This window comes from Mus caroli, chromosome X (assembly GCF_900094665.2).
Source record: "Mus caroli chromosome X, CAROLI_EIJ_v1.1, whole genome shotgun sequence".
Lineage (NCBI taxonomy): Eukaryota > Metazoa > Chordata > Mammalia > Rodentia > Muridae > Mus > Mus caroli.
This window is the reverse complement of record NC_034589.1, coordinates 88,425,151-88,443,281: the sequence shown is the minus strand read 5'-3', so window position 1 is coordinate 88,443,281 and position 18,131 is coordinate 88,425,151. Positions and strand designations below refer to the sequence as shown.

The following is an 18,131-nucleotide window of genomic DNA, read 5'->3' as shown; positions in this document are numbered from 1 at the left end:
ATGTGAAATATGGACATCAAGAAAATGACGAGACAGGAATCGGGACAAAAATCCCCTCTCTGCAAAAAAAAAAAAAAAAAAAAAAAAAAAAGAATTACACGTTATTAAATGAGTCTGCATTTACAGTTGCCAAAGCTACATTTCTTTCTCTTACATAGCCCTAGTGTTAGAAGCTATCCAGCCAGTGGGCTTAGCTGCATGGATACTAGTCAGTATTCCCAGAGTAGAGGAGGTCAGGTACTCATAGATAGATCCCAGGTCCACTGGGGACTTGGCATTTGACTAGGTGGATCTCATTATCTGATTAAAATAAATGCTGAATGCTATGTCAAGAAAGCTTGACTGCCTGTGACCCACCAGGTTCCCGCACTTCTCAGTTTTGACTTTGTGCAGATTCATGTTCCGAACCTGTCTCCTTCCCCAGATGGCATTTCCGGCTCTGCTTCTCATCTAGCTTTAAACACTCAGCTGGCAAGCTTTGCATGATCATACTTTGTCCCTGGTTTTCATCAGGGACCTTGGTTGTTCTTAAGCGACCACGGCTAAGGACAGCCTGTACAGTATATTTTCCAGGTGCTGCCCGTGTCTCTCTTTGGCGAGAAGACATTTCCTCACATCATTTCACTTTTAAGGCAACTGGGTCTAGCTGATATGTATGTGCCTTTTCTGTTGAGCTGTGGTTGGTGTAAGGCCAGGGAATATGTCTTTTCTTGCTTGATAACTTTTATAGAACCTTGAGTGTCTGTAGAAATAGAAGATCGGTAAGTAATCTGTGGCTTGATAAATTTTAGACATTTAAAGTTGTTAAATTTTATTATTAAAAAATGTGGATGTCTGGTCATGGCAGCACACACCTTCAATCCCATCACTCAAGGAAGCAGAGGCAAATGGATCTCTGTGAGTTTGAGGCCAGCCTGCTCTACAGAGCAAGTTCCAGGACAGCCAAGGTTACACAAAGAAACCCTGTCTGGGGCTGGTGAAATGGCTCAGTGGGTAAGAGCACCCGACTGCTCTTCCGAAGGTCCAGAGTTCTAATCCCAGCAACCACATGGTGGCTCACAACCATCCGTAACGAGATCTGGCGCCCTCTTCTGGAGTGTCTGAAGACAGCTACAGTGTACTTACATATAATAAATAAANAAANCTTAAAAAAAAAAAAAAAAGAAAAAAAAGAAACCCTGTCTGGAATAACCAAACCAAACCAAACCACACTAATAAACCAACAAAAACACTACCACAACAAAAAAGCCAAACAAACCAAAAGTGGGCTGGAGAGACAGCTCAGCTGTTAAGAGTATTCACTGTTCTTGCAGACGACCCACATTCTCTTCCTAGCTCCCACATAGCAGTTCATGACTGTCCAGTTTCAGTGCCCTTTTCTGACCACCTCTTCTGACCACATGTGTGTATGTGCATAGACATCCATGCAGGCAAAACACTCATATACATGAAGTAAAGTTAAAAAATATTCAAGAAGTTGTAGGGGGCTAGAGAGATGGCTCAGTGGTTAGGGGCATTCCATCTTCCAAAGGACCCGGGTTCAATTCCCAGTACCCACATGGCAGCTCACAACCTGTAACTCCAGTTCCAGGGGATCCAACTCCGTGCATACATGCAGAGAAACCAGCAATGCACATGGAATAAGAATAAATACATTTTAAAAAATAAAAATAAAAATAATTTCAAATAAAAAAATCCCACGCACTGGAATGAGTTAGTCCCAAAGTCTAGTTTCTTAGGTGTGATTGATGTGGTAGCTACTTTTTACTCCTAGCTTTAGAGATAGAGCTTCAAGGGATATTTTTAGATGTCTGTACATGGTATGAAATAAGGGGTTTGCTTCAAAATCAGAAGTTGGGGATAGGAAAAGACAAGGCCTGTGTGAAGAATAGTTGAGGCTTTGGTGAGTATGTGGCGGTTCGTTACACTGTGCTTGACACTGGTACCTGTTTGAAATTCTTCCTGATAAAGTTTTGAAAATTACTTTGTGCTGTTATCTCATTATTTCTTTACAATATAAAGTCTTTGACTAATTTTTAGGGAGGGTATATCTGAGGACCAGTGGAATTTGATAAGTATTAGGAGTTTTATGAAACTTAACAATTTATACCGTACAGAGAGATTAAACATTGCTACAATGCATCAAAGATCTGGGTCATTCAAGGCGAACTTCTCCTGTGGCTCGACTCGTAGAGCTGAAAGAACTTAGTTTATGACCGTTACTGTCAACATTATTCTGTTATTTAGTGTGTATTAACTACTGATATTGTTAGGTGATCTCTAACCTACGCTGTTCTGCATCATTCTTAGTGACAACTTTTATACCAAAAACTTACTGGAAGATTATTCAGGATAGTGTAACACATGTGTGGAAGGAAATGAAAAGCCCGAAAATTTATGCCCAAGTCTCCTCATCTTGCTCTGTCAGCCATCTTTCTATTGCTGGGAAGCAAAGCCTGAGGAAATCAATCTGCTTATCGGAGAAACGATTTATGTTGATTCAGTTTCAAAAGTTTCAGTACACTGTTGCTTGGCCCCATCCCTGTGGGCTGTGACCGTGTGTAATACCGTGGCAGTGAGTATTACTGCCATTGAGTAATGCCAGAGCAAAGCTGCTTGTTTCATGGAAGCTGGGAAACAAAAGAGAAAGGGGCCAGAGTCCCAATATCTCCTTCAAGATCAGTGACCTAACATCCTCACTCTTGTCCCCGGCCCTCCTGGGTTCTGTCCAACAGTACCACAAGCGAGAGGCCATTTAATGTCCTTTAGGGGACGTTTAGGATTCAAAAATGTAAAATACCAGTTTTCTTTGTTTATTTTATTTACAGTTCCCATCTCTCCTTTTTCTTCATCCTTCCAATACTCACAGCTTATTTTTGCTGTGCTGGGGATTGACCTGTGGACCTTCGACATGGTGGGCAAGCACTTTACCATTGACCATTATTCCCAGCCTTCTGTTTACTTTTTATTTCAGAATAGTGTTTAACCATGTCTACCAGGCTGGCTTTGAACTCACTCTACATGGACTACAGAACTTGTGATCCTTCTGCCTTGACTTTCTTAGTAGCTGAGATTATAGACCTACCTACACCACCAGGCACAGCCCTCTCAGCTTCATCTTTGCTCTTTTCAAATAGAATTCTTTTCTTACATCCTGACCTCGGTTTTCTCCCCGCCCACTCCTCCCAGTGATCCCCACACCTCCCCTCTCCCCCAGACCCTGTCCTCCTCCATTTCCCTTTAGAAAAGAGCAGGCCTCCCAGAGATATCAACAGAACATGGCGTATCAAGATACAGGAAGACCAGGCACAAACCCTCATTAAAGCTGGATAAAGCAACCCACAAGGAGTCAGACAGCATCAACTCCCACTGTTAGGAGTCCCATAAAATGCCAAGCTGCACAGCCATAACATATAGACAGAGGACTTAAGTCAGACCCATGTAGGCTCTGAGCCTCTATGAGCCTCTTAGGTGATGCTGTGGGACTTGTTCTCATGGTGTCCTTGACCCCTCTGGCGTTTACAGTTTGTTCTCACAGCTCTGCCACAGGATCCGCCGAGCTCCACCTAGTGTTTGGCTGTGGGTCTCTGCATCTGCTCCCATCAGTTGCTTGATGAAGCCTTTCTAGGCATCGGTCTATGAGTATAGCAGAATACCATTAGGAATAACTTCATTGATTGTGTTTTGTTTTACCAGTCAGTTTTGGGTCTCTGAGCTATCTAGCCTTGGGTTCCTGCCCATCCAGGCCATCTGCCCCTCCCTTTAACTTTCTGCCTAGTATGTTGCAAATAAGTTTACTATATTCACTTGTGTGATCTGGGGAGAGGCATAACTAACTAAAGCCCAGATTCTTGGTGAAAGTATGTTGTGACTGGGACTCCCCATCCTTCTCTCTCATTCCACTTCCCCCAGTACACACACACATATGCACACAGACATGCACACAGACACACATACATACACACACCCTACCACCATACTTATGAGGTGAGGCCGGAAGACTAACACAGTCTCTGTTCCTCTGTAAATCTTTCAGTAGTTTTCATCTTTCAGTAGTCTCTTTCCTAAAGTTAAATGGCATTGGAGGGTGGTTTCAGATCCTAAAGGGTACACTGCTGCAAAGTCACAGCCACAGAAACCTTTATAGCAACCTCCCTTCACATCAAGTGCTTTCCAAGTATCTACATCTAGAGAACTTTGTTTTATAATACTAGAGATTGAACCCAGGGCCTCACATGAAACTCTCCACAAGTGAACTATTTTCCAACCCTCTTCTCGTTTTTGATTTTGGAACACGATCTTATTAAGTTGCCAGACTTGCTCTGCCCTCAGCTCTATAGCCCAAGCAGGCCTCGAGCTTGTCCTTGTGTAGGAGCCTCCAGAGTAGCTGCTGTTAGAGGCCTGTGCCACCAAAAGGCTTTTTTTTTCTTCCTTAGCTGTGAAGAGCTTGCATGGTTTAAGCGTACTTATATGTCCATCCCAAATGACCCCGTGTGTGTATGTGTGTGTGTGTGTGTGTGCGTGCGCACATTCAAGTCCACGTGTGTTTTACAGCCTTCACAAGTCTTAACTAAAACTGATCCCATATTTAGGCCCTTTGAGACAGACTACAGACAATTTTTACGTAGAAGGGTAGGAGCGTTATTTTGTTTTTGACTAGACAATTGTATAAATGTGTAGAACTCTAGGGTTCATCCAGCATAATAGTAACTGAATACATAGACCTCTCTGAGTACATGCCTCCTCAAGGCAGGCATAGTCAGAACATTGATTTCTACCTTTATACATCTGTAAATTACAGTCAGTAGTGAATGCTAGAATTACTGTTTAGAGGCAACTCCTGTCCTTTGGGAGGGACATTCTGTACTGTCCCTTCTTCCTCCTTTCTATGTTAGAAACAAGACAATCAAATGGACAATCCTGTAATGAGAGTATTTTAAAGATACCAACTTAAAGCTTTGCTTTGGTACAAAATTTAACTTTTGCAGTTTTGCTAAGTTTTCTATATCACTTTTATATGTTATTATTGTTTAGTATGATAACATACAAATGGCCTCCTGAGTGTATGGTATTATTTCGGATTAGAAATAATATCCTATGCTCTCAACGTGTCCTCCTTAGGTTGCAAGTAACAGACTCATTCTAGCTCGAGAAACAAGTTTATTAAAATAACTGAGTAGGTCAGGACATGAAACACTTTACAGTCAGCACTATAGATACTGGAATTAGGAAACAAAATATCAGGTTATTTTCTTAGGTATCTGGAATTGTCAAGTTATGACCTCTGTGTTTGCCTTTTTTTTTTTTTTTTTAATGCTCTGGTTAACTTGACTGAACCCACTTAAGACAATACCAAGCACTCTATGCCTTCTTACATTATACTTACTTCTCAGTGCCCTTTTGATTTATGGTCATTCCGAATAACCCATCTTGAGTTTCCAAAAAGTAGATTTTCTTGCCTCAGTTCATCTTGGTTTTACCCGTGACTACAAGTTTTAATAGTCTGGCCGAGGGTTGCCTGGGGGTTCATTCTGTTAGATGTTTTGCCTGCACTTCTGCATCTGACTATGTTTCTGAGGTTGGAGGATCTACTGCTTTGGAAAATCAGTGGATTCCACTTAGGATGGATTTTGGATAGGAAAGCTAATAACATATATTGCTTTATATTTCTTTGTAACTTAAAGGGTTTCTAAAAAGTACCATATTGGTTCTGGAAATTTCTTTCTAAGGGAGCACACGGGTCAGTGTGGTCTATTGTGAACATTCACCATAGGTGGCCAGGCTCAAAACAGTGCAGCCGGTGAGGGTATATGTAACACATCAGCCTCATCTTAAGATACTTACAAAGTGGGTTCCAGTTGAGGTGTGGCGCAGGGAGCAGGTGCATATGCAGTAGGAGAGCCAAATTGTGTTTACTTTGGTTTTTGTTCAGGTTTTTCAAGAAAGGATCTCATGTAGCGCAGGCTCGCCTCAAATTTGGTATAGCCTAGGATATCTTCAATTCCTGATCCCCTTCACTTCACTTTCTAAGAGCCGGTATTCCAGCTGTGTTCCACCACTCTCAGCTCTCAGTCTTCAGCTCACATGGGAGCATACAGAACAAATTCATTTTACATTTGTAAATTATTATTCTTTTCTTTTCTGTGTGTGGGTATATTATATATTTCTGTGCATCACATGAGTGCCTGGTGCCCACAGAGGCCGGAAGAGGTTATTAGATCTCCTGGAACTGGAGTTTCAGATAGTGATGAGCTGCTTTGTGGGGTGCCGGGAATTCTAAAAGAGCATCAGTTAAGAAGTTGGCCGTTTTAGGTGTCTTTGCTTTGGCAAGGTAGTTTGAAAATGCCTGCTTATGAATGTTTTGCTTACCCTTATATTATTACACATGAAAATAATGGTGTGGTATTGTTTTTGTTAAAAAAAAAAAAGAATCTTGAGTCTGGGAGGCTGGAGAGATAGCTCAGCAGTTTAAAGCACTGAGTGCTCTTCCAGAGGCCCTGCTGGGTACAACTCCTAGCACCCACATGCTAGCAACCATTTGTAAAGCAAGTTTCAGGGGATCTGATGCCCTCTTCTGGCCTCTGTGGGCACTGCATCACAGCATGCCCACAGTACACTAGACATACATGCAAAATAGCCATTCACATAAAATAAAATAATAAATAAAACATCAGAGCTGGAGAGATTGCACAGTTTATAAAAGTGCTTGCCATGCAAGTATGAAGGCCCTAAGTTCATGTTCCCAGAACCTGCATAAAGCATCTGTCTCAAACAAGGTAGAAGGCAAGGACTGACCCTTGAGATTGTCCCCAGACTTTCCTGTGTACTGAGGCTTGTGTGTTTGCACCCGCACAGACACACCACACATTAGATATAAATAAAAATGTTATTTTATGACTTTGTAATCTTTTATGGCTATTTGTGAGTATTTTGTTCTGATAGGAATTTTAAACTTGAGTTTCTAAGATTTCTCTTTATTCTGTCAGACTTAAAGTTATTGTCTTTGACATGTTTATTTCAAAATTCTATTTCTTTATGCCTGTAAATAAATAATCTATTCTTTTGGATCACTCTTTTCAGAAAAGAATGAAAAAATGTCAGCACTCCAATTCTAGCTCCATATGCCTGTGAATGAGTGAGTTAAGCATAAAATCTGGGAGGCTAATTTGGTAGATTTGGACTAGAGAAGTCTAATCAAATAACCTCTGTAATCTGTTAACATTTCCTATGCGATATTTCTGAAAACTACGCCATGGCTAAAGATGGATCTTCTGAAAATACTCCATTACCATCGCAACTGTTCTTGATGCAATGACTATCACTTATGTTTACTGGCAATAATAATAATAATAATAATTTTCCATGTTTTCTTTTCAAGATTAGCCATAAATACTGAATGAAATATAGTACAGGTAAAAATAGTTTGGCAATAGCTTTTCAAAAAAATTTCTAGTTTTAAAATTTCTAGTTTTTTATTAGTGAACTTACTATAAGGTGAGCTTATCCGAGTTCTAGGTGTAAAGGAGGTGCCCAGGCCAGTAGCTCTGTTATGGTTGTTGGGAATTCTGAAGTGATTGTAGTTTACGTTAAATTACTTTACATCCTCTCCATAATTACATAGTCTGGAACTCACTATGTAGACCAGGCTGGCCCCAAACTTAGGGCGCTCCACCTGCTTCTGCCTTCTAACCCTGAGTTCTGAGATTAAAGGCATATGTCACCACATCAGGCCTGCTTGGTAGCATAATTGAGTGAATAGTAAAAACTTGTAACATTGGCCAGAGGATTGTTCCATTTAGCAGATGCTTTATTTTTTGCTTTTATAGTGTTTGGGGTTGAACCAGGGCTTTTTATATGCTAAGCAAGAACTTGACTCCAGAGCTATACACCCATCCCTTAGTCAGATGTTTATTATGTATGTATGTGTTTTATCCAAAGCAGTTTAGTATCCTCTTAGAATTTGTGCATAGTAATATAAGTTTTATTAGTAATACTTCCAACATCTGTTGGTGGGCCAATGTATGTGAGTCTACATTGCAATGTTTTGAGATTTTCAGGAAAAATGAGATAATTCTTAATTAAGCATTGATCCACTACTTAGTATAATGAAACTAAAAGTATTTCTTTCATATATGGTCTTTAGAGCCATACTAAGTTTGACGTTGGCTGTCCTCCACACACTGTATTTGCCTAGCATGTTTTCAACGTTACTATGCTCATAGTAATGGCAAGGCTAATGCCATGGATAATTAGAACATTTAGTAAGTTTAGTTTCTGTCTCTATTTTATAGTAAAAGAAGTTCAATATTTAAACATTATTATATATCTGGAGGAGCTGTGGTATATAGACTTTGTATATAGATAGTGAAGCATTATAAGTTTCAGTATTTGGGGTCTTAAAAGTTCATGGTCAGCTTTTGTGCTATCACGTCACTAGGTGGAGATGTAGCATTGTTTGGTAGACTAGCCAAAGCAAAAAGACCTAGTTCCTCCTCTCTCTCTCTCTCTCTCTCTCTCTCTCTCTCTCTCTCTCTCTCTCTCTCAAAACAGAAGCATTTTATATACAATTAATGAGGTTTATTATGTCCTAGAGAAAATTTGCAAATTTAGTGCAGTTTAAAATTCTTTTTTCAGTGTGAAAATTCAACCCCACTTTAATGTCTGTTTTCACACTTCTAATTTTTTAAGTTATTTTCTGTTCTTACTGCTATTTGCTTTTTGTTTTCTATATTTGTTGTATCTTGTCAGAATTCGTCTGATGTCTCTGTCTCTGGTGTCTCTAGTTTAACTAGATGTGATTTTTTTAAATGTGTGGACAGATAATATATGATTAGAATATGAAATTCCGATTTGGTAGCAATTCATGATAAATGAATTTAAGAGTCTGAACATACCCTGTTCTTACCTTTGTATTATTTTACGGTGTTTACTGTCAAATTTTAACATTGAAATTCTCTGGAGCTTATTTTTCTCCCTTTCTATCTTTCCTTCTGTCACCTGTTGAATCTTAAGTGAATACATTCTCTATGCACAGTGTTGATCATCTCTATGAAGCTGATATGGAGCTGAAAACATTGCAGATGTGCCCATGAGATATAATAAAGCAATTTGAAATTGCAAAGGTGAAACTGAAAAGTCTTGTTCTGATAAACAGTCGGGCAGTTCCCAAGTGTTTACATGGAGTTACCTTATAGTTCAGTGCTTTTGGATTCCTAAGTACATGAGAAGCAAAAGTATGTACTAGGAACTTTAAATATATGGAATGACTACTGGCTCATGTTATAACATAGATGACCCTTGAAAACACTGTCTTAGTTTCTTTTCCTATTGCTACAATAAAGTGCCCCAACAAGAGCAACTTAGGGGAGAAGGGGTTTATTTGGCTCTAAATTCCAGGTTACATTCCATCATGGCAGGGAAATGTAGTGGAAGGAGGTTGATAGAATTGGTCACATGACATCTGCAACCAATGCCGAAGAATAATGAAGTAATGCATGCATGCTCTTGTTTGCCTTGCTTTCTCCACTTACTTTAGAATTCCCTTCCTAGGGAATGGTGAAACTCAAATTAGGCAGATATTCCCACCTCACTTAATATAATCAAAATAATCCCCCCAGGTATGTGTATAGACCAGTGTCCCTCATTGAGACTCCTTTTCTGGGTGACCCTAGATATGTCAAATGGACAGAACTAACCATCGCAAACACTATGCTGAGGGAAAGAAACAAGTCATGAAAAGCCACATATTACAGGATTCACTTCATTTGATCTGTCCAGAATGATCATCAGATGAAGTAGAAGGGTGGTCACCAAGGGCAGGGCACGGCAGAGCAGAGAGGAATAGCTGCCAATAGTGTGGGACTTCTGCAGTGATAAAAATGTTCATTGTGATAAGGGTGTACAACCTCAGATAGTACTAAATACGACTGAATTGCAGGTTCACTATAAATGGGTGACCTGTATAAGAATATCAAGCCAAGGACTAGAAATTGGCCCCCTAAACAGGCACTAAACTAAGTTCTTTTGCCTTTTAAAACTGGGTTGCAGTTCAAGAGAAAAGTTAATATGTCATGAGTCACCTTTACTTTCTTCATTTATTCCTCACTCTTTAAACTTTCTACAATTGTATTCTAGCTATTTTTGTAATGGCCTTGATTTTCTTAGCTGATGTCTATGAATCCTGTAATATGTGGCTTTTCATGACTTGTTTCAGAACACTGAAAACCAATCTGAGGAGAGGATCTGTGGCTTCCATTTACTTTATAATGTTATATAGAACTTAGTTTAGTGCCTGTTTAGGGGGCCAATTTCTAGTCCTTGGCTTGATATTCTTATACAGGTCACCCATTTATAGTGAACCTGCAATTCAGTCGTATTTAGTACTATCTGAGGTTGTACACCCCTTATCACAATGAACATTTTTATCACACTCTTGCACCTTAAACTTTATATCAGCTCTAAGCTGTTATTCTTAACCAACTTAACAGACATTTTAAAGACAATGAGTGGTTCAAATAATGTAAATTCTGCACCTCATGAAAACCTGATTACTAAATTTATTATTGGGGTTTCTTTGGCTAGTAATGGGAAGATCATAACTTTTGGCATTTTAACTTATATTTTATGTATATGAATATTTTGCCTCCATGTATATATGTATACCATGTACATGCCTGGTGCCTACAGAGGCCATAGAGGGCATCAGGTCTCCTGGAACTTGAGTTATGGGTGGCTATGAGCCACTGTTGGATGCTGGAAATTGAACCTAGGTCCTCCACAAGAGCACAAAGTGCTCAAAACTGCTGAGCTATCTCTCCAGGTCTAACAGTTGTCAATATTTTAAATTACAGAAAGTATTGTCTTGCTACAATTTACTCAGATTCTGTGGTGCTTAGAAGTACAGTCCTGGGTTTATAAATTTCCATGAAAAATATCTTTTAGCGGTACTTAGAAGTTAAACAGTTGTGTACTTAGCATAAACCTAACTTTATTGTTACTAGTCTATGATTATGATATGGATGTGGTTTTATAAAACATAGAAAAGAGAAATATTTTAGTCATAGTAAGTATTGAAATCAAGAGATTGTTTTAAAAGATGGTATTTGATTCATTTGAAGTCCCTTTAGAGAAATTCTTTATTTCTATGTATACACCCACATGTTTATATCTGTCATTAATGCGACAATTAAATTTTTCTTTCTTAACAGATGCATATGAAACAGCCAAGATGCTTTGTGAACAGTATTACCTGGTAGCTCCAGAGCTAGAAGTTGAAGAATTCAATGGTAAAAGACAAAGCAATTAAGATGAGATCAGACTGGGTCAGGGCACTGTAGCCATAGCAAGAAAAAGTATTTTAATGTTTAGTACAAAGGGGACTTAAATGCTAATATCCAAGCTGTCTATCCAAGAGGTCCTAAAATAGGGCTGCCTTGCCATCTTTATGTTGTTTCAAAATGGCTCATATCCACTTAGTCAACAGGGGATGTAATGAGTCCTTTTTGAAAAGGACTGTGCAGTGTACCCTGTGCTCATTAGTAGCCTTTTCCTCTCACCCAATTGGAGGTTAATCTCGTGTTGCCACCTTTCCTTTTATATGTGAGGTTTTTTTTTTTTTGCTTAGCCTCCAGTTTCTATTTTTCGTTCTTACAGGAAAGCTATCTGAAAGTAAAATTCCTTATGTCTGTATAGAATCTGTTGACATTTATTAAGTGCTGCTTCAACTAATGGTGTTTCAGGCAATGACTGTGCAAAATAGACTTTATTATTTTGTGAGTCTCAAGCATAAAAAAACCCAGACCATTTTTTTCACTGACTTTTAGAAATGTACTATTAGGGAATATTCATATTCTGCTCATCTTATTTTAGAAAGCCAGCAAGCCTCTATTGATCATCCACTATAGCCACTGGGCCCAGGAGAAGGGAAGAATCATAGCCAAACACATTTTACATGGTTCTAAAAGGAAGAAAAGAAATGTCAACTGTAATATTCCCAAAGAAAAGTACACATAATTGAGCAACCCTTTCGATGACTCCTAGAGAATGTTGTTTAAACTTAAGAGAAGAAAACAAACTGTAAAATGTTTTTCATTTCCTTGAAATTGGGACTGAAAAGGTTGAATTGAATTCTGAGGCTGTTTATATAACTAATGATGCTGTTTGCCACAAGATAAACTAAGCCCTCAGCTTGCTTCTCAGGGCCCATTACAACTACAATAAAAGAATCCCATAAAACCAGCAAAGGGAGCCAAGGAGTCTTATAAGTGGACCACTGTATTAGTCCTTTTAGGCTGCTAAACAAAACCATCAGAGACTGGGTGGATTAAATAACAGCCATTTGTTTCCCATGAGTCTGGAAGCTGAGAAGTACAAGATCATGGCGCTAACAGATTTGGTGTCTGCTGAGGGCCTATTTTCTGACTTACAGATGACTTCTTGGTGTGCCTTTACATGTAGGAAAGGGCCAAGGAGCTCTCTGGGGTTGGGATGTCTTTGATAAGAGTGCTAATCCCATTCATAAGGTTCCACTCTCATGAACTAATGAACTCCGAAGGGCCCACCTCCAAGTGCCATCATTTTAGAAATTAAGTTTCAAGGTCTGACTTAAGAAGGACACAGACAGTGAGTCCATGGCAACCCATTAGTGCCAACGTGTAGAAGAATACAGCCAGATAGAGGTATGCTGAGTGATACACCAGGCCAGGACTGAGCAAAAAAGGAGTAGGCTGCTGCAGATATGGCAGCCATTTCTCCAGTGACCCACGAGAGGGACCATGGGAGCAAAGCTGAGTGGTATAAACAACTAGAACAGGAAAGAAGCCAAAAGATTGGCATTAGTTTGCTGAAAGCTGGTCTAAGGGAAGCCTGCAGAGATGGCAGGGAGTAGCTTTACACTGTCTAGGCTCTGCTACCAACAGTAACATAAGTGTGTTGTCCAAGAACAACTTACCGGATGCGATATGTGAATAACATTACTCTGAAGTGAAACCTTCATTTTAGCATTTGAAGGTCTCTCTGGTTGTCATCTTCCTTACTAAAGGCTTATTCTAAAGCCAGTGGAGTCTTGATTCAATTTTTAAAACTCCAAGTCAGCCTTCTCCCTCTGGACAATATCCAAAGGGAAAGGAACACTGAACTTAGTTCTCAACTGAATTCTAAACAAAATCACAACCATGCTAGGTTAAACTTTGGCAAAAGTCAGTAGCATGAATAACACTTAACTGCTATTGGGTTTCTCTGCTGCACTGTTACTGCCAGAATATGCCTCTCTCTATCACATTCAGAGGAAGGATGATTTTTCAACTCTAGTTTCTGTGTCTATCCAAACCCTCAACTGAGACAGGGTTATCAGGATTGAGAGATGTGTCTTCCCTTGCGCACTTTTGTAAGGTAGGTTATATAACCAGGTCAATGGGCTGTATAATATAGATGTAAGAAATATATGCAACAGTCTACAACCCCAGAGGTGGCCATGTAGCATGTTTTAAAAAGCAACTGAATCTAATTTAAAGATTCCTAAAGAATAGCATACATACCATGCAAAAGAAGCTAGAAGATTTGGTAATACAGTAGGGCTACCCAAGAGGAGAGTGATTTGACACAGTAGGAAAAATGCATAGCACATAAGAAAGACATCCACTGTGCAGTGGTTACCTTTGTGTCATCATAAGATACCATGACCAAAAGCAACTTAAGAAGGAAAGAGTTCACTTTGTCTTATAGTTCCAGAAGAATAGTGTCCTTCGTGGTGGGGAAGGCATGTCATGGCAGCAAGAGAAGGAAGCCTGCTGATCACATTCTCATTACCACATAGGAAAGAAATAGGAGAAAGAAGGATGAAAGCAAGCAGGAAATAAAATACTTCCTCCAGCAAAGTGTCACCTCTTAAATATCCCATAGCCTTCCTAAATAGTGTCACCAAGTGTCCAAATACATGAGCTTTCGAGGATGTTTCCAATACAAACCTCCAAACTGTTTGTGATACATTCTAGAAGGGGTGATGATGAGCAATTGGAAGAATATAGACAGAATCCATTCCACTGTAAGGCTGAAAGTGTTTCCTCCAAGTAACACATGGATTGACTCACAGGGAAGGAAATACCACTTTTGTGGCTGTTCTATAGTGATTGGTACTCACATAGAATAATACCAACATTACTGATTTTTAACTTTCTTAACAGAGCCTCTGGGGAACAAATAAAATGGTCAGGTTTATAGAACAGAATGTAACTAGCCTTTAAAAGACGACAGCAGGAATGAAGAGGGCAGAGAGGGGGGAGGTAAAAGGACTTTGGCTTTCTGTTTTTAGAAGATTTTCAACCATTTAAATACATCAATAAATATTACAAATAACTTATCAAAGGCCTTGGGACCTTAAAGCGTAACTCCTTGGTAGAGTACTTTTTTAAGGTGCATGAAGCTCTAGGTCTGATCCCTCTACCTGGTAAAAATGTTCTTAAGCCAATTGTATTAGGTACAGTCCGTTAGCATGATAAAATAGCTGAGTTAACACCCTAAAAGAGGAGAGATTTAAAAAAGAAAAAAGAAAAACCGGGTGTGGTGGCGCATGCCTTTAATCCCAGCACTCGGGAGACAGAGGCAGGCAGATTTCTGAGTTCGAGGCCAGCCTGGTCTACAAAGTGAGTTCCAGGACAGCCAGGGCTATACAGAGAAACCTTGTCTCGAAAAACNGTGAGTCTGACCCACAATCTAGAACACCATGTGTGTAGCTCAATACAAAACCATAAACTACTTAAATACTTAAAACAGTTAGGCTCCCTCCCTCCCCCCCCCACCCCCCCCCGTGTGTGTGTGTGTGTGTGTGTGTGTGTGTGTGTGTGTGTGTGTATCAAGTCAATTGTATGGTTCTCTGGTATCAATTTTGTAGGTGCCAAACTGTTGTACATGCCTGTAGGGCCCATGGCAGGCTGCAGCATTATGGCAGGGAGTATATGATGGGCTAAAGTTGTTTACTTCATGGATGCCAGGAAGCAAGAGAGAGGGAGGAAGTACTAGAGTCAACCGACATTGATTTTGGAGACATGCCTTTAATGTCTTCGTCACACTAGGCTTTACCTCCTAATGGTTGTACCACAGACTAGCAACCAAGTCTTTAACATATGGCCTTTGATGACACATGAGATGTAAACCAACAGCACTGTGTGTCCAATTTCAGCATCCCTTTTGTTACCACGGTCATACCAGCTTTCCAAGGCTTGTTTACTCATCTGTAACTGATAGCACCTATTCTATGATCATTCCATATTATCATAAGGATACAATTACATGGTGAATAGAGAAGCTCATAATAAATTCCTTAGAACCAATGATTATTACCTCTAATTGATATTCTTATTAATGACTTTATTAGAGGAAATGCTGAGTTCTAAGCTCTCTGGTCTAGTTGAGAAAGTTTGTTTTCAGTGTCTTACCTGATTGCATGTCATGAGGAAGGAGGGGGACTTTTCATGCTGAGCATCTCTCTCCCACATACTGCCCTTAGTGCTTTGCATTAGGTTCCGCTTCTTTGATGTTCCTTAGAAGATCCCTGGTTCAAGGAGAATACTATAAATGCTCAAGGATTTCATTGTAGTAGAAAAGTTCGTGAACCTCGTAGTCTAGTCTATACCATGCTCTGTTTATAATAATATAGTACATTTTAATTACTTTTGTCTCTGTAATTAGGGTTGGTTTAGGCTCACAATTTGAAAGGTGTCAATCCATGTCTCTTGGTTCCATTGCTTTGGACTTGAGGCAAGGCAAACTATCATGGCAGCAGGAGAATGTGGCAGATGAAGCTGCTCCCCTCACAGTAGCCAGGAAAGAACAAAGAACAGGCCAGGGACAAGATAGCTTCTTCAAGGACATGTTCTAAGAACTGACTCCAACCAGGCCCTGCCTGATATTTTCTACCATTTCTCATTGTATCAGAGCCTTCTTGCTTGCTTCATTTCCCTGAAGTTTATCATCTGGCAGCAAGTTGAGCCTTTAACATGAACATTTCAGTGAATAGTTGAATTCAAACTATAGTGCTTTTAAGTCCAAACTTACTACCCCTTTCATTTGGCTCTGCTCTGTTGATAGCAGATCTGTACTTCTGATTTGAAAAGTTCCAAGTGATCTTTGTATGTCCTCCTGTGATGCTCAGAATACCATGACACAGGTGATCCTTGTCCAGTTTTGCTCGACAAAGTTTGAAAGAGCTTGGCTGGTTTCTCGGGGTCATAGAGTTGCAGCAAAGGAGGTGGAGTTAGTCACTGCGGTTTTGCGTGATCCGGAAGCTTTGCTCAGTTATGGCATTCAGTGTGGGAATCTGTATTATTTGTCACTTACGGATATTTGTTTGATGTACTTGGAAAATAGAATAGAAGCATCATTTTTTACTTTCTCCTACTTTAGGTCCTTATTCATTGATGGTTTTGTCTCTGTTTTCAGCCAAAGCGCCAAACAAACCCATTCAGGTAGTTTATGTGCCGTCACATCTGTTTCACATGCTATTTGAGCTGTTCAAGGTAAGTGGAATTTTAAAACATGGGAAGAAGTCTTCATTTTAAATGGCTTTGATTCTGGGCATAATGGATTCATTAGATTAGCATAAGAAAAAGATTTTGCATAACCATTTTAAGAAGTCTATTTCTGATATCCTGTGGGCTTTATAATCTGTACACTGTGAGATGAAAAATTGCTGTGTACAGTATAGTTCTGTGAATATTAGTACATATTGATTTCTCAACTTAATTATACTTTGGTGACTTCACATCAAATCTGTACTGTTTTTCTTTCAGTTAGGAGGTTAGAGATGCTTTTTAGATTTTCAAGCCTAGCAGAGATTTTTATTGGTGATTACCAGACCAAAATAAAAACATGCTGCTGTGTGGCTCTGATTCTGGAGCATTAGCTGTGCTTATGCATTAGTCGTTCAGTCCTGGGAGATCCTGTAGCCCTTTTATAATTTGAATCATTTCAGAAGACCTGATAGGGGTAGGGGAGGAAAAATGTGAAGTCTGGATGTAAAAGGAAAGAAAACCAAACCTTTTGCAGACACTCTATGGCCTAAGCTGTTGCTTTTGTTATCCAGTTGCCAGTTATATTTACAGTAGCAGTGTTATGAGTACAGGGTATTTGAGCTAACATTTCATCACTTTAATGTATAAAACACTAAATTGAATACCTAAAGAAGCAGTTGTGCTGGTTTCTTCCCAAGAACACGAATGCTCCTGCTCTAACACTAGGATGGGCATGCAGTTGTGAGTGTTCTCTTTGTCAGTTGGAACTTAGCAGAACTTCTTTTTGATGGATATTATCTTTTTTTCGGTCCGGAGATTAATTTTTATGAGAAGTATGAACCCCTTCAGTTTTTCTGCCTGCATATTAGAGGATAGGTGCCTTATAAATGCAAGTGATAAATAGCATTTAAAACGCACAAACCAGCTTCTGTATCCACATTTAATAAAAACATTCTTTCTGGGTTGAGATGAATACTTTTAAAACCCTAAAGCCACCAGGCATGATGGCACATGCCTTTAATCCTACCAGTGGGCAGATAAAAACCGATGTATCTCAATGAATTCAAGGCCAGCCCAGTCTTCTTAGTGAGACCCTGTCCCAACAACTCTCCTTCCCACAAAAGAAAAAAATCCCTAAGTCCTCCCACCCCGCAAAGGAAACAAAACTGTTTAACGTGTGCAATGGGGCTACAATTCAATGCAAAAGAGAAGCTCAGGGAAAATATGTCCTTGACAGGAATCCGTGGATAGCCAAGCTCAGTGGAGGAAAAAAAATCCACATAGATCTTATTAATAGTAGCTATGCAAAGTAATTATCATATATAAGTAATCTTGTGCTTGTTTCTTTTTTGAAATCGTGATTTTCAGGCCTAAGGGTGTAGCTCAGTGGTAGAGTACATGCTTAGCATGTGTGTGGCTCTAGGTTCTACCTCCAACACTAAAAATAATCAGTACCTTTAATATAATTGTACTTTGCAAGTCAGCAGCATGGTTTTTCAGAAAGAACTTATTGTTTTAGAACTCGATGAGGGCGACAGTTGAACTACATGAAGATAAAAAAGAAGGCTACCCAGCTGTTAAAACTCTCGTTACTCTGGGTAAAGAAGACTTGTCCATTAAGGTAAT

General features: G+C 39.5%; 1 protein-coding gene across 3 annotated transcripts in view; it reads left to right on the top strand.

Moving 5' to 3' along the window:
* The window catches only part of Pdk3 (pyruvate dehydrogenase kinase 3), a 68,040-nt gene that overhangs the window by 32,955 nt on the left and 16,954 nt on the right, over positions 1 to 18,131 (top strand). For all 3 annotated transcript variants that reach the window (XM_021153144.1, XM_021153143.1, XM_029473478.1), the window contains 3 exons: positions 11,208 to 11,285; positions 16,435 to 16,511; positions 18,025 to 18,126. In XM_021153144.1, coding sequence (XP_021008803.1) covers positions 11,208 to 11,285; positions 16,435 to 16,511; positions 18,025 to 18,126 — 257 coding nt within the window. The remainder of the gene's footprint in view (positions 1 to 11,207; positions 11,286 to 16,434; positions 16,512 to 18,024; positions 18,127 to 18,131) is intronic.